The sequence below is a fragment of the Copidosoma floridanum genome, unplaced genomic scaffold (genome assembly GCF_036245765.1).
Source record: "Copidosoma floridanum isolate Cflo_tuat_1 unplaced genomic scaffold, Cflo_Japanese_pri ptg000013l, whole genome shotgun sequence".
NCBI classification, from domain to species: domain Eukaryota; kingdom Metazoa; phylum Arthropoda; class Insecta; order Hymenoptera; family Encyrtidae; genus Copidosoma; species Copidosoma floridanum.
This window is the reverse complement of record NW_028321890.1, coordinates 29,390,344-29,407,729: the sequence shown is the minus strand read 5'-3', so window position 1 is coordinate 29,407,729 and position 17,386 is coordinate 29,390,344. Positions and strand designations below refer to the sequence as shown.

General features: G+C 43.8%; 1 protein-coding gene across 3 annotated transcripts in view; it reads left to right on the top strand.

Annotated features, from left to right (window-relative positions):
- pnut (septin 7-like protein pnut) overlaps positions 1 to 17,386 on the top strand; it is a 51,020-nt gene that overhangs the window by 21,800 nt on the left and 11,834 nt on the right. For all 3 annotated transcript variants that reach the window (XM_014354822.2, XM_089591700.1, XM_089591699.1), the window contains exon 3: positions 15,735 to 16,221. In XM_014354822.2, the coding sequence (XP_014210308.2) occupies positions 15,735 to 16,221 (487 nt within the window). The remainder of the gene's footprint in view (positions 1 to 15,734; positions 16,222 to 17,386) is intronic.

Here is a 17,386-nt window from a genome sequence, read left to right as displayed (position 1 = left end):
CACCGTATACCTGCAGGGGGGGGTGTACACCTACACCCACGTAGTATAAATCACGAAAAGCAACCTGCGTTAAATCCGTCCATTCAGCGCCGAAGCCGTAATCTCGCGCCTATATACATTTCGCCGTTTGCTCCTTCTTCTTTTTTTTCCCCCCCGCGTCCGAGCCATGCACTCGTGTACGAAAGCCTTTTCCCCAGAAGCGGGGCCAGTCGGATCTGCTGCCTTCCTTCTCGTTCGCTTGGGGAAAAAGCTTTTTTTCCCACTCCCCCATCACTTCTGTACTTTCCATCTTCCTCTTTCCCTACACGCGTATATCGCACGGTATAGTCACTCGGGGGTGGTAGAAATCTTTGCTTATACACGCACCGCCCTGTACACTTGCTATCGGTGTGGGTATCCCATAATGCGCTCCTGTACGTATATACAGCACGCCCGACTGGGAAATTGCGCGAAAGCGAGTCAAGCTCTTTCCTCCCCCCGTTCGACCGTGTGTATGTATGTTGCTTCTCTCGTTTCACCCACTGCGTCCCCTTGTTTCGGCGTTCGAAGCGCGTACACGCGCTTTCGCACCAGCTCGCGGTGTTGCTGATGCCGTTTTTTTTTCTTTTTCTTTCCCCCGTTTTCTTTGTTTCCACCAAAGTGTATGGAGCCGACGCGCGAGGGTTGATTTAATGAACACTTTTCGCCCCGTTTTCCCCGCCACGAGCCTGTGAGCTTTTTTTTTTCTCTCTCCCTTCGTTTACCTTGATAACCAGTCCCCTTTGGTCTGCCGAGTTTGTTAGTGACTGCTATAAGGTATACAATTTAAAAAAAAAAAAAAAATTCATTGCACGAAGAGTAAAAGTTGTAGAGGTAAGAAGTCATTCGAGATTTTCCATCCACGGCGATTAGCTCCGAACGAAAAAAGGAGTCCTCTCGGCGAGAGCTAAGCGCTTCTGGCAGGGGGCAATCGCACGGAGCTCGAAATCAATAATCACCGCGGGTAAGCGCGAGAAGCTCCGGCTTAGACATTGAGAGCCACTGGCTCCCCGTGCCCCATCTCTGCTGCTCCAAGATTTCGCAGCTTGCACGGATGTATACACATCATGATGTATACGCTCGTGTGTACGAGTATTGCAAGTGTTGGAGGGAAAGGAGAGATACAGAGAGCCACGGCGTGTGTATGGTGTAAGGGAGCCTCGAACTGCACCCCATGTATATTATTCCTTGAGCGTATAGAGCACGCACTGTGTGACTCATCGAATGAAATGTAGGGGGAAAAGACTCGAGCTTCGCACGATATACTTACAACCCTCGTTGTGAAGGTCACTGGCGCGACTTTGAGAAAATTGCCTGGCGATGGGGTGGACTTACTATGTATACAGGGGTGCTACTTTCGGTACGTCCCCCAATAAAGCTGAATCCTTCGTTTACTTGTATCGCTGCAATACCAACCTTCTTTTTGTTGATTGAGAGAAATGTGAACGCCGATTGTTTGCAACTAAACATCGAGTGGTAGGTATATAGGTATATATTGCTATAGAAAAATAATGTTATACTCAACAACCTCTTTAAAGCGTCGGCTCCATACGTGTACAGAGATACGATTTTTTTTATTTTTGCCGTGATGATCCTTTGACGCGGTTGTAGAAAATTACATTTTGTTTTCGAGTAGTTGCTTCACGAGATACCTCGAAAACTGCTCTAATTGCTCTTTCGTTTATTGCAGAGGAAAGGATGTACGAGTGCGGTGTGGACCAACGACGTCGTCCCGACTCGCTGGCTCGCGAGTAATTTTTAATCAAAAGAGAGAATTCTCTCTCTCTCTCGTGTGAAATTGTGATTATCACGCGTAGTACCTTTGTTTTGCACCGCATAAATGCGGAGGTATTTTATTTTTTTTCGACAAAGGTGACGCTGCGTTTCCAAGTAAAAAAAAAAAAAAAAAAAAATGCCAAAAAAAAAATTATCAGGGACATAAAATAATATAAAATTTCTCATTTTAGATATTTGGTTTCATTCGAAGATTTGATTTGGATGACACTTATTTTATTGTACCTACACGCTTTGACACAAATAAATACCCTCTCATTTCGAAGAACAAGTCGTTCGTTTATCCCTATATATGCTCGATGTGATAATAAAAGTCTGTGTCTTTAACTTGAATCTGAGTTAAGGCTTTCGTTGACCAAAGCTTTGTATTGGTCCAACAAAATCCATATCTTTGCTGCCCTTCCAGCCCACCACTGACGCACGTACCTCTCTACCCTCGATGTATGCACGTCTCTCGATACTTTGTGGAAAATAGAGAAAGAGCTCCTCCCTCGTCTCGAAGGAACCACCAGAACACGCGTACGGTGCATATCTCGCAAAAAACACCCACCGAGATGCGTATCTTATACTATCAGAAAGAAGGAAAAAAAATAAGAAGAAAAAAAATAGAGCGCCATCCGCGCGTTGCATCTCGACTCGGCGGCGCGCGTTTCCCCGACAAAGACGCTTTTCCCTCTCTCATCTGTGTCATTGAGTCCATCCGAGTTCCGCTCTCTGCTTCGAGTCCCTCTTTCACTCGAGCTCGGCTTTCAAGCTCTTCTCCCACAGTACACACCCATGCTCGCCCGAGCGCACCAGCTTGGCTGTAGCTTTCAAATTATCGCCTCACCCCCAACCACCTCGTGCTTTTTATCTTAATTCTTTGCTTTTCCCGCTGAGGCGAGATTTGCATCCTGTACAGCGGACTCGTTTCCGGGATCGCGGATGTATCTACTCCGATTGAAATTTAATGAGTGCGCCAGAGGATGATACACGTGGATTACTCTTACACCAGCCGGGATAGGTATAGTGAAAATTCTCAACCAACCCCCTTTGTGCTTGAATCACTGTGTTTTTATATTACATAAATATGTGACAAAGGACCCGAGCGAGTCCTGTTTGTTCCGACATTGATGATATACTATTTTTCAGTAAGATGAGGATAAACCAAAATGATCTTCATGTCTCTCCAACTGCGTCAATTCTGTCGGATGGATTTCCCAATTTAGAGCGCCACCGACCCACGCGCAGTGTAGCCTCAACTTTGGGGAGGGGTAAATTTGCATATTTGTCGTCAAACTCGAGCCGAAATTCCCAGTCAAAAGGTCACATGCGCATCTCGAGCTCAAAGTTACCAACCGACCCCCGTCCACAGATGCACAAGTTTTCCAACTCGGCTGAAACTTGAGGGGCTTGTACACGAATTAATCGCGACATGTATACGCGGGCAGAGTTACCTCCGATGCACTCCACGTATATACGACACTGCGGACAGTATACTGTACAAGTGTATATAATAATTTAATTTCGTAGGTAGAGAGACGGTTCCTCGTTAGTTGTGAATCCATCGATGTCACCGCTACTAATATATTATACGTGTTCCCATGTATATAATATAATATACACGTGAAGCGTGTCTTTAAACCTGCATTAATTAAATGGTGTTTCACTCGTGAAACGCGTTGATAGACGGGAACAATTATCGTAGCTCTCTGCCGCAGGTTCTCTCCTCTCCTCGAGGATTTTGCGGGATATATAAATGCACTCTCTGTATATACCCAATACCCAACTAAGATTAGGTACGAGGAGCGAGCCGGGCCTGCACCACGTGAAAGGCAGCTTTGCCCCGTTGGTTCTCTCGCGGGGAATCTCGCCCGTTTTTACGAGCCATTACAATGGAGCTCGTTGCGCCGGCAAGTCAACACCCGGACGCCGAACCTCTGTGTATAGAGGAGGGCTCTCTTTGGGTATACAATATATTATACACTCTCGTGTGGTCATTACGAGTGCGCCAAGAGGAAGGAGGGGCTTCCGGGGTTTTCACTTTGACGGGTTTTACGGGCCAAGGCTGCGTTGTCGAATTCGTGATGTGATGTACGTGGGAACACTGTTTATATACCTAAGCCAAATTACTATATTATTATGCGCTTATCTGTAACGAGATGACTTTTCCGGCGTCCCTCTTTGTTCAATTCGAGCAATCGTTGACTCTCCAAATAGTTTTAATAGTTTACTCGATGTAATCTCGAGGATGTATCCGGTTTACGGGAATAGGTACAATTAAATGCTCCACCACAAACAACGAGAATGTATAATAATTGTGACGTTTTTGCGATTGTGTACGGTGCTGCGTTTCACTTATGGGCGACAAAAAAACAAATAACAAATGGCTTCATTGTGCCGAGATAATCGGAACGTTTTACAAACTCATTGCGTACGTAAGGTCATCGGAGAGCTGGAATTGCAAAAATCCGACGCATACCACGAGTGATCCAATAACTTTCGAGAGTGGCACGCGAGCTTTGTCGTAATACATATCACGTGCACGTCGGGCCAATTTCTCACAATTGAAAAGCCACAGGATACCCATAAGTACCGCTATACCCGTACAAATTCAAATAAAAAAAATTAAAAATGGGTCGGACAAAGGATCGAAAAAGTCGTCTTGTATACAAATATCATATCAGTTACCATGAGATGCGGGCGAGGAAGCGCCACGCGTTTGTGTATGTATGTATACATTGCAGGGGTCAGTGGAGCGAATGCAAGGCACGTGCCTTTAGGACGTATATACTGGTGCCATGCGGGCCATCGGTCGGATACATTTTGTAAGAAATTTTATTTTTTCCAAATGCACCCGTGTACACACTTACACCTTCTATGTACATACGTATTCGCGACGGTGCTGTTCGTACTTTTCCAAATGGGTACACATAACAATTTTATTTCTTTCTTTTTTGCTGGACTGCCGTAGCTGCGATAAATATCGAAAGCCCCAGTGGCGGCTATGCAGCGAAGCCGTAAATGTTTCAGTCAAATTGAATTTTAAAGGTGCACTCCGAGCAATCGAATGCTCCTCTCCTTCGCGCACGTCCTTATACACGACGCCGCTGTACGGCAAATTCCATTTGCCCCCGAGAGCTTTTATGTCTCATCGGTCGCACTTTTTTCTAAGGTCGCGCTCGACGCGTGCACGAGCAAAGGTAGAAAGCCAAAAACCGATGCACCTCAACATTTCCACGGAAGAATCTCATTACTTTGCGAATCACGTGTAGGTACATTATTATTATTCTTTTTGTTTCCGAGTCCCCGTCCGCGTTTAATTACGCGCACGAGCATCAGCGCATGCGAGCAATTTTCTTCGATTAGCTCTCCAGTGACGCTCTTCGCCCTCTCTCCGTTATTAAAAAGTACGAGAAGAAGAAGAAGGAGAGAAAAAGAAAAAAAAAAGGATCATCACGCCGTACAGGTATATATATGTACACAGTTAAAAAAAGCGCTCGTGCGCCGGCATCACCGTCACAGTATACATGTATACGGTATGTACGCTCCCCGACACACATAACTCGCAGTCTAATTAGTTTCATTATCCGACACACAATGGCTCTCATTAGGGCCCCTCCCGCTTGCATTAATTAATCATTTGCCATACATAGTATATACATACCTACCTACATGCTCCTTTCTTTTTTCTCCCCCTTTTCTGTCCTCCCCCCCCCCAACCCCCGTTGAGATAAACGTGATTTCCTGCCCCCGATGATGCTCGCCGTTGCGTAATTCAAAATGCAACGCCGTTTTCGCCCTCTCGTCCAGCTCTTTGTTAATTAAATGCTCGCGCTGACATTACAATGGAACATCGCGCTCGCGTGTTTTGGCATAATATATATATATACACTCGCTCCGTTAGCTGTCGCGGAGCACCCGAGCGTTGATGTATTATTGTGAAATTCGGTACATTATACATATGATCACTGTATGGAGTGTTCCGTAGCGTGTAAATTATTGGATACAAACAACAAGGGAGGGTTGAAAACACTTTCAGAAAATCAAAGTTGGTCCGTCGCGCGTTGCGAGGGAGTAAAAAAGAAAAAGAGGCGCAAGAACGAACGAACGTATTTGTAGAATCCGTGCTCGGCTTCGAGCCAAAGGCAGCTCCGCAGTCGATTTGGATCTTCTCTCTCTCTCTCTTCATCTCTGCAGGGCAGATGTCGGTTGTCAAAGTGTTTCCGTGCCTGCAGCAGTCGAGGGACTCCCCTCGGGAGTCCGTCTGTATTTCGGCAGGAGCCGTGCTTGGATCGATCCTCCGGACGTGCTCCAAATGCGACACTTTGGATGACGATCGGTTGAGATCGTGTCAATAAAAATCGATCGATCGCTCGAGCGCGCGTTTCGTGTCGAGTCGTATCGCACTCGGTGACGAAACAGCAGTGAAAAAATCATCCGGAACGACATCGGAGGAGGATGCAGCGCGGTGCTGTACATGTATGGAGTAAAGGATAAAATAGCACTGCAGTCGAGAGGACTACAAGAGATGCAGGGACTGCGCGACAGTAAACGATTGCCGATCCCGGTGATGCAGGTATATATACGTATGTTATAGGGCACGATCTCTCCCCCGAGGATCATGATGATGGGAGGAAAATAATAATGGGTCATTGTATATAATACCCTTGGCTCGAGCAACGATAGTATGGTGCACGTATACCTACGTACAAGTATAGATGTTTATGTGTACGCGAAAGCGCAAGGATCGTGAGAATAAATATGTACTGTGTTCCGGTGACGTCTAGTTACATGTGGAGCGTGACTGCGCCGCTCTCTTGCATCGGAGAGGAAATTCGAGTCATCGCGCGTCACTCGAGATGCATCCTTCTCCTTGTTTTTTTTTTTTTTTTTTTTTTTCCCTCGCTTTCCGCGATATTACACTCGCCGCGCTGTGTATAAGTATATGTAGCGTACCGAGCTTCTCTCTTGCCGACTCCTGCGAGCGAAAAGTTCATACTTGCGATTTGCGTTTACACCAGCGCGCGACTTTCTTCTCGAATGGACGAGTCGTGTAAATGATTTTTTTTTAAGCTCCGGTGACTTTTGTGTGTCACCCTCTTCTCATTTTTTTTTAAATAGAATTGCTTCGCGTCACGTGCATGTAGGGCGCGAGTTATTGGATTTTACGTTCACCGAGTTGAATTAAAAAAGCTTTTCACAACCGAATGTACGTATATTTGTAAGCTGCGTTGCTCGATGTTGCGAGTCTATCTTCGTTTGTATTTTATTTGCGAACTGCTTTTTTTTCCCTGGTTCGGTGCGACAGTTTCGATATTAAAACAAGATTTCAATGTACAGTGGGGGTGATATTTAAAAAACTGTTGATTCGGGCTTGATGAAATTATACGGTATTGGGATACGATGTGCGCTCGTGGTGTTTTTAAACGCGACACGTAGCTATCTAGTTCTGAATATCAATTAATGTGATTTTTATATTTGACACACGTTCTTTATCGACACATTGATTTTGAATGCTAGCTTGGGGGGAAATTAATGCAAACTCAAGGAGGTGTCGTGATTCGATCGATACATTTAAAAAAATTTAATTACTTCGTGCAATGTACTCATGATGATTTTCCATAAGTTAATACACGAAATGAAACATAATCTTCAAAACAAAACCAATGGGACGACATGAACAAACAACGTTTTTGAGATTTCTAAATCTATATCTATTATCTAGATCAGCACCACGAAACATATATAACAACCTCCCCTCCCCTCGTCATCGTTGTCACCATTGTCTTTTTTCACTCTATTTATCATCTCAGCTCGGCTACCCGTCATTTCACATGATCGCACCTCCCGCGCAGCTACATTTCATCTCCCCATTACCCATATGCATCACAGGAAAAACTCGTTCTCCTTGCCACACATACACACACACACACACGAGAACCTATACGTCTTCGAGAGTTGTTGTAACTCTCCACCCCCGGGGGGGAATCGAATCGCCGACGCGAAATTTTCAATTTTCCATGCCCGATCGCTCGAGCCTGCCCACCGAGAAGTGTGCATTGTATAGATACTGCATAGCGATGGGCCGTTGGCCTCATGGCCCGCTTATTTTTTCCATTTTTGTTGCCCTCCTTCCGTTGAATGGTTGTAGGTCGAGCACTGGGGGTCCTGTTAATTTGCCTTTCGGAGATGAACTCTTTCCCCTACCCTCCCGCAGTATCGTTTGCTTGCCCCGAAATCACTACTCTGGACCTTTTCTCTCTTCTCTCTATCTGCAAATGAAACCGAGTATATGTAGCTGTTTTGGAAGGGACTTTTTGCCACATGAGTCTAACGTTTAACTGTGTCAGTTGTGGTCATTGCACGAGTCAAACTGGAGAAAAAGTGTTACTTTTCTCACCCTCGTCGATAATGGTATATGCGAGATAATAGTCTGGGGCCTCGATTCTCAAACTCAGTGCCATTTTCCGTGAGATTGGTTTTTTTTTTTTTTTTTTTGTTCTTGTTCGATTTGCAGAAACGCGCGAGGACACTTTGTACGTGATGTCATCTTGTAATTTAGATCCCGAGGGTCGATAAACCCGAGTCGTTAAGGAGCAGCGAGCGAGTCGATTAGATCGATGCCGCGGAAAAAAGCTGTCCGGACGACCGTGGAGTCGTTGGTTTTTTTTTTCCTCGGATCGGGAGAGTCGAGAAGACGAGCGGTGTAAAGTGCAGGTGGTAGATGCGAGAAAATATAGCTTTGGCTAGAATTGAGCTGGCCAACTGAAAAACAGGATATTGAAATTTACGATGAATCAAAATTAAATTTAAAATTTGGACGAAATGGTTAGATAAAATACAGTACAGCTCTCGGTATCACCACAAGAATAACCTCTTTTGTGGGGGGATGTTGACACACGAAAATTGGTCCTATGAATAGTATAGGTACAATTCGTTTTGTAACAGTGCACACGTAAACATAGGTAGTTCGATGCCAAGCGTCAACGAAAAAAGGAAAAAAAAAAAAAAAAAAAAAAAAAATTAACAAACGAGTAGTATGTAATTTTCGTATAGGTTGTTACTATATCCGCAGTAAGGAAAAGTATTGGTTCTTTATTGAAACATGTTGTCGATCATTTTTGCATGAAAAATGTGCAATGGATACTTGAATGTTTTAATAGTCAAATACTTACTTTATGTATAACGTCATTAATGTGCCGCAAAATAAAATGTTACAAATCAACAAATACTCATATGTCTAGAATAAAGTGGAAAATATGAATAAACGCGTGACGAGATAAAACTTGGAGAGCAACGAGGGAACGATGGCACGTGAAGATTTAACGAGAATTTGATTGAAAAAAAACAGAGGGTCGCAATAAAACGCGTGCTTCAATTTTCAACGAGAAACGTGTATAAATTTTATTGCATAAAATATATACGGTACAGGGTATGCATCGCCGAACGTCGACTTTAATTTCGTTAAATTTTAATTGAGCCAACGTTTTGACGCGTTATTGCGAAAGTTATAAAGTTTTAATTGGGAAACAAAAAAAAAGTCATTTTTGTTTGTTTCGAAGCTTCGTCTTCTTCGTTCTCTGGTGACGCAACAAATACTGATGATCGATTGTCAGCCGATATCCCGATTCGATTTCGATCGGCTCAACTTTGTAATTTAATTATATGCAATTACATCAAAGTACAAAGTGATGGGTCGTAGAGGGACGGATCCACCGAGAGCCCTCAGCGCTGAATATGGAAAACTTTTCGTTCCCTGTGACACGATTCGCAAATTAGGCCCTCCATAATTAATGACCCACTTAATTAGCGATTGATAAGAGTCGTGTCCCCGATTTTTTTTTTTTTTCGATGATCCGCGCAAAAGAGACTAAATCGCGATTACCTCAGCGTTTCGGTGCATGCACGGCAAAGAGACTCATGAATGCGAGGTCATCGACTTGCGACGATGTATACCAAAGATAATGATAAAGACAAGCGGGGTGGGGGGGGGTATAAAGTTTACCGAAGTTATTCCTCTCGTTATGTATGAGGGAGAAAAATAGCTCTGAAATTAAATGTAAAAGAGCTTCGTGAATTGAGTATATATTGTGTAAATTTTAGTCCTTTTTTTCACGCGTATCTTGCGAATAGTTGATCCGAGTGTGGATTAATGTGGATCTGGTAGTTGCATGGCATTATTTATCAAGGGAGTTGAAATAAATGATCGACTGCACTAATTTAGACTTTCGAGCTTTCTCTCCTATTTTTTAAATTGAGCACGGAATTCGTTACTTTTGCACAAAAGCAACACTGTTGTCATAATGTAGGAGAGAGTCCACGAGAAATTATTTGCTGTGTATGGTCCTGAAAAAAAAAAAATGCTCGAAAAAATGTATATATATAATTTATCTTTTTGTGTGCTGATGGTACTAATTTTCAGTCCAATTGCAGTATCGTGATAAAAAAACAACCAAGTTGCGCGCTTTTTTCGAACGTACACTGTCAAACACACCAGTTACGGAGGCGAGCAATCGAATTCGGTCTGATTGATCGCTCGTTCTGTATCCAATCAACGCCCCTATACAGGGGGAAAACCAATAATCATGGAAGGAGGTAAATTTTTGTTTTCCAATTTTCGAAAATTTGTCATCTCTTACTATTGAATAGCGTATAAATAAATAAACGTTTTTTTTTATATACCTACCTTCGAACCACATGTCTGACAAACAGTTTGTGGGGTACAAGTATATTGTTGAATAAGTTTAAAAACACATCCAATACAAACCTAATAAAAAACGTAATAAGCTAGTAAAATATACATATTTTCCAATTGAAGTATACATCATACAAGTCTGCCGTAACCGAGTCATTCGTTTCATCGATCCGCATACTTACGAATTTTTCGCATTTTATGTCATATACAACGAAACGTCAAGATTTTCCGATACAAAGCAGACAATCGCCAGATAAAGAGCATTTAATTACTGGACGCATGTATGGGGTATACACCAGTATAATGGACGAGCGAAGTGTCAGTTAATGAATCGGTCGATTAAATACGAAACAGAGAGGGAGGGCCGGGGATTGGCGTGGCGAATAAAAGGAACAATGCGAATCGCGTGCGCCGGCGCGATCATTATTTAGTAATTACTCATACAAAGCAGATGGTGATGGCAGCAGCTGCAATCGACGTTTTTGTGTCTATATTGCTACAAAAGAGAGAGAGAGAGGAGAGCGCGACTTTGGAAACTCGTTTTGATCGTCGTTCGTTATCGCGGCGTTATTATGTATGCTTTTGACAGCGGCGAAAATACTATAGACTTTTGAAAAACAAATCCAAGTAGTCGTAATCTTTTTTTTATCAATGAAATGGAAAAAAAAATCTACAGCTCAAGCTCAATCTTTTGAAACTAGAGTTTTTTATTTTTATTTTTTTTTTACCTAGTCAAAACCTGTGGAAGATTACCTACTCAAAATTTAGCTTTGGTCTTCGGTACATTAGGCGATATACGTATTGTATCGTCACACTCGAAACTGACGGTGAGAGCGGAAACCCATCCTTTCTTCGAAACATAAACGTGGTATAAAAGTGTACAACATGTGCACTGTTAAAAAGCACACGCAAGTACACAAAGGCAAGTTAATTGTCGGAACGGCACTTTTTATTTACTCGATTGCCGTAATTTCGTTGACAGTGTTCCGTACAGTGCACATGTATAAGCACCTGACCGTAACATGCAAATATTGTACATACCTGCAATCGCTCTTAGGCCGATTAGCATAAATTTCACCTCTTGCTTTCTTCGTTACAATATTCGGTTTTTTTTCTTCTATTCTTTCTCTTACTTATGTCATCCGGGAAATTTTTACTGTTTTCCACGCTATCCAGAACAGCAAGTTTTACCATCCCATCAATGAAAACAAAAATTACTGTCCCGGTGACCCGGAAAAATTGAGTGAGACGGGGCAAACAGCGAAAAAAAACCCTGGACTACCCAATTTCACCGATTTGCAGCAACTGGGACACAAATGTTCCTCGGTTCCAAGTAGTGCTGCGCACTAACGTCTGATGATTTAACGCGCGGGGGTTGAAAAACGCCGAAGCTCAAAGCGAGCAACTTTGGTAAATTATCTTCCCCGGCACTTGGCAGCCAGCAGTTTCGCCAAGTGAAGAGTCGCCTTCCCACCCTGCCCCTCTCGCAGCGAATTCCAAACTCAATTTCTTCCTCTGCGGGACCCGTTTGTATACGTGTACAGTGTACATGCAGCTGCAGTCGTATACCACCCCTACCCCTCTCGTTTAGCATAAACGCGCATTTAGATATATCGCCCAGAGAGTCTGTGCGATCCTCGGCTGGAGGGTCTCGGCAAACTCATCCAGCGAGAGTTTCAGGGCTCCTTCCCTCGAACCTAATTATTGTCACTGCCATCGCCCACCCCCTCCCCACTTTGGGGCTCAAAGGCCAAAGAAAAGGGGCGGGACGAGGCATATCCACAGACGCGCAGCTCGTCTGTTTGCGGCACGTAAGACCGAGCGAGCCACTCATGACGGAAGCTACTTATCCAATTTGTATTCCGTAATGGATACACGTATACGCTACGTATATGTATATACATGGGTGTGTGCGCGGGAGAGTCTTGTGTGCATTTGCATGTAGGTACCTACGTGCAGCCATAGGGTAGATGTGTATCAAGCACGCGTGTAACGGGGCTCGCGCACGCGTGACGACCCCGACGATGTTTCAACTTCTACGAGTTTATAAACTTAACTTGCATTATAATGGGCTCGACGACAGAGCACAACGCTTCCTCTTGCGATACCTCCTTTGCTTTCTGTTTTTTTTTTCTTTTTTTTTTTGAGCGGCCTCTCGTTTATGTATACACACAAGCTCGCGTAGTCCGATTACGGACAGTGATACCCGAGAGTTGGTGCGCGAGTTTTAAGTGGCACGAGGATGGCTTTTATTCGCTCGTCGCGACCGAGCTTTTCTTTTTCGTATCCGACTGCTCGAGCTTTCGTGGTGGCTTCAGTGTGTGCACAATTTTTTTGTTCTTGCTGTTTCACACACAATTTAATACCAGGTGTAAAACTCGATATTTTCATAGCTAAATGGTAAAAATTGCCATACCACATATTATATGCTTGTGTGAAAAATTTATCGTCTCATACTCATTTGGAGAAACATATAACCTCGATTACTATTGGAAAACACGTAGTCTTGAAATTTTGTTGGATAAGACACGTTACAGTGTATACTTAGGAAACGCATCATCTGTGATATTTATTATCTCAAGTGCAGTATTAACAAAAGTGACTTTTAACATTATTTGATCGGCGCATCATCGGAAAAAACAAACTATGTTTTAAATATAATTGCCAAAAACATAATTTCATCGATCGAAAGAAGCCATTAGGCCAATCGTATGGATCGAAGACGTCGCATTTAACAGTAGTGCTTTTGAAATTGCAAATAAGTAATGTTCCCATTTATATTTATATAGGTATACTGCCGCCCCATTTAACTTGAGCTAATGCTCCATTCGCCTGTATGTTGGCGCGTATTTTTGGCGAAGAGCTTTCTTTTTTTTTTTTTTTTTTTTTTTTTTATTGGACATACATTAGCTACAAAGGGAGAAGGAAAATCGAGCTTTTATAAAAATTCGACTGACTATCCGTTGTTTTTGTTGCGTCTAGGTACGAATAAAAAGAGATACATCGGTCTACGCTGGAGCGGACGCGTTTTATGGCCCTTCACTGGCCCCTGCGTCGAAACAAAACAAAAACACAAAACGTCACGCACAGGCGCGCGCGGGCGTGAAAAGGGAAAAAATCAAATTATGTTCCGCAGCAGCCCGACCCACAAAATTCTCCCTCTCTGCGTATACGAGTTGCGTTTTCCCTCCCGTGTATCCCTCTCTTCCAGCAACTACAACACCCAGGCCATCCCTCAAGCTTATATACATACATATACATCGCGTCCGACACATGTGCCGTCAGCGCGGAACGCTAAAACTGCATTTCCCTCCGCCCCTCTCGTCATGTGGGCGCGTAGGTGCTTTATGTATCTGCATTATGCTGTCTTCCCTTGGCTCTATACGCCTGAACGTCAAACCTAGGCGTCGTCACCGAGGCCTATTGCTCGTGTTATTGCATTTCCCGTGTTGCATGTATATGTACACCGATGACACTGTGCGTACACCTGTGAAACGTGTGCGCCAACTCGTTTGGTCGCTCTCTGGTGGAATACGCTCCCGTGGAACGTGCCGAAGGTACGTAACACAATGCACACACGTGAGGGAGAAGATCGAGTGATACTTGCGTATTTACGGGAATCTGATTTGAAAAACAATACGAGTTGGGTCTGCACGTTTGTTTCACCTAATAAATTTACTCGCAATGAAATGATGCAATGAAAAGTAAAGTGGACGAGCGTCTAACTACACCCCCCCCCCATTTATGTACGTACAACGCGCGTTTAGTTGATTTAGTTGTAACGTTGATTTTCATCAAATTCGACGAATTTTCCACTCACCCACAGCCACCTCCAAATCTACAGCCGACGAAGCGGAAACAACACGCCGTTTGAGCAAACGATATCGGTTGGATTTTCGCGATCGGAAAAATTAAGGTTTTAATTGCACGCGTGAACTTTGCTTTGCGAAATTTCCTTTCCCCAACCCCGTCGGTAGCAACTAAAATGTACACTACTCGCGTACAACCCACCCCCTCTCGTTTTCGTTGAAAGAGGAGCGAAACCAACTTCCGAGTTGATGGCTCTCACTTATTTCCGGCGCCGACTCGTGAGCTGCGAATGGAAATGTAACATGAAATTGGACCGAAAGCCTCTCTCTTCTCTTTTTGCCCTTCTCACCATACCTATATATAGTCCGTGCTGTATATATTGAGGAAATGAGATCGAGCTTATATGGGATCGCTTAGCGCCCAACGCTGATTATAATTACTATGTGGATGCGTGTATTCAGGACTATTTGATGGCGATGAACGAAATCACATTGTACATGTCGGTGTATATTTTTAGAAAAGCCTTTTTTTTTTTTTTTTTTTTTTTTGAGATAGATACAATTTATTCGATTGTGTGCAATAATCTGTTTTTATTCAAAGTATTTTATATAAAAAACATCAAACAAGTTTGTAAAAACTTACAAGTGTGGTATATACCCCCTACTTACTGGAAGGTAAAGACAATCGACATCATTTTTACCATTTGTATAATATTGATTTTTTTTTTTTTTTTTTTTTTTTAAGTTGGCGTAGATTTGGTTACTTTGCAAGCTCGTAAGAAATTATTTGGATTTACATTGTAAGCGCCACACTGTCTCAACTGTTCGTAAGAGGCTCTTGGTCGCGCGCAAAACTTCGCCACGTATACATATCGATCGCCAATAAAAGCTGTATAGGTATACGTATATGTACCATCGCCGGTGCATTGTTTCACGTTTTCAGTCGGACGGACGACGGGCTTTGACGTCGAGCTTCCTGTCCGGAACTCCCGCACGTCCATCAAAGCAGCACATCCGTGCGTGCGATGCACACATTAGGGAGAGTTCAAACGCTTCTCTCCCCCCTTCAAATCATATATACACGTGCCCGTAAGATCGCCTTCAACAAATTCTTCGTCCGCCAAGCTACGAAAAATAAAACAATTTCAACCCCCCGCCCCCCAAAAAAGGGTTGTTCGACAAAAGTGACCTGAAAATGTGCAACGTTAATTTCACCCATACGTAGTTACCGGTTCCCGATTTTTCGATTATCCTCTCTCTGCAGACTGGAATTGCACCGTCAGGCAATCGAGTTTTAATCGACCCCCTTTGAATCCGTACAAACTCGCGACTCGACAGCTCGAGCATATACCAGATAGTGGTATGGGGGGAGGGTAGGGTGCCGGAGAGAGAAAAAATTGCGTCTCTAATGTGTTGCATCGATGTTCTCGTTTCAGCTGCAGTCGAAGCGCGAGTTGTTCTTCAAGGGTGACAGCGGCCTGATAACGTCCCCGGCCGCGGTGCCTGCGGCGCCTACGGTGCCACCCCCTCAGCCACCGACGATCGCCAACAACAACAACAACAACTCGGCGACGGCCAACAACATCAGCAACTCCGTCCACGTCGGTGGTCCCGGCAACAGCGTCACCACGTCGTCGGGCCCAGCGACGGCCCCCGGCCAAGCCCCGGCCAAGCCTCGGCTGCAACTGCTTAACAACAGCAATGCCCAGCAGCCGCCGAGTGACAGTTCGGAGGACAGCAATAAGCGCGAGTCCGCGAGATCCGCGGCCGAGGCCATGAGCGCCAAAGAGGCGGCCGCGCCCAGGGCCAACGTGCCCACCAAGCCCAAGGAGCTCGACGGCTACGTCGGCTTTGCCAACCTCCCGAACCAGGTGTACAGGAAGGCCGTGAAGAAAGGCTTCGACTTTACCCTCATGGTGGTCGGTGAGTACTGAGTTTTTTTTTCTTTTTTTTTCCAACAAATTGCAACTCCGGCTCGTGCATATATTATATTGTATGGAAAAAGTTGCGCGGATATTTAGGTACAAAGCCCGTTGTTATTTTTGTGATTTCCGCAGCTGTGCTTTTTAATTGAAGCAGTTGAAGTGCATATAATCAACGCAAAAGTAGCAGAGCTTGCAAAAGTAATTTATAGCTTCTCTTTGTTGGGAGCAAGAGGGGGAGCTTTCGCGAGTTATTTTTTGTAAAATGTACATATAATTTTTACACCTATACCGCGTCGAGGCAAAACTACAGGATCGACAGTCCTTTCTCGTGTGGGTACCACTGCAGGTCTCTGCGGCCATACAGCAGTCCCGGCACCAGCTGCACGTCCCCGCTGTTTGAGCAACGTGCGCGACAGATGGGAACGCGTATACTTATGTTTTCGCGGTAGCGGACACACTGTAACGCACGCACCACATATATATATATTGTACTGCTCGCTTTAGAAGTCAAACGTATAAACAGATATTGGTTTTTTTTTTTTTTTTTTTTTTTTTACAAACACATTCGTGTAATTATTATTATCTGTTTAAGTTGGTAGACGTGGTCAAGAAAGAAAATCCAACAAAAATACTTCATTTTGACTTGAAAAAAAAAAAAAAAAAACAATCGTACAAAGAAAGTCACGTTTGAAACAAACTCTACAGGTCAATTATTAAATGTCACGTTTGACTGTATATAGTGACATTGATGACACAGGATGAACTACCTCAAATGTAAAAACTAACGCAACAAAGAGTACAATTAATTTGGAAAATATTGTCCTTGGAGTGATGATAGAGATAAATGTATTTCCAGCACAGACAGAGCGATCGAAGAGGTATCTTTTTGTTGGCTCTTCCGTACACTCTCTTGCCTTGACTTTGAGGCAACACACGCCCCCCTTCATTCGCTGCGAGGCGCGTCAAATATCACACACATAGGAGCATCGCGGTAAATCCGAGAATTATCGTTTCCGCTTTTTTCTTTTTTTTTTTCCTCGCACAAACGATACAACCCAAGTGTATGTATATGATACACATCACGTGTACAGGCGTGGCTAGTCTCTTTGTACCCAATGCACCGCGTTCTCCGCGTCTGAGGAATGACGTTTACGATTCATTTA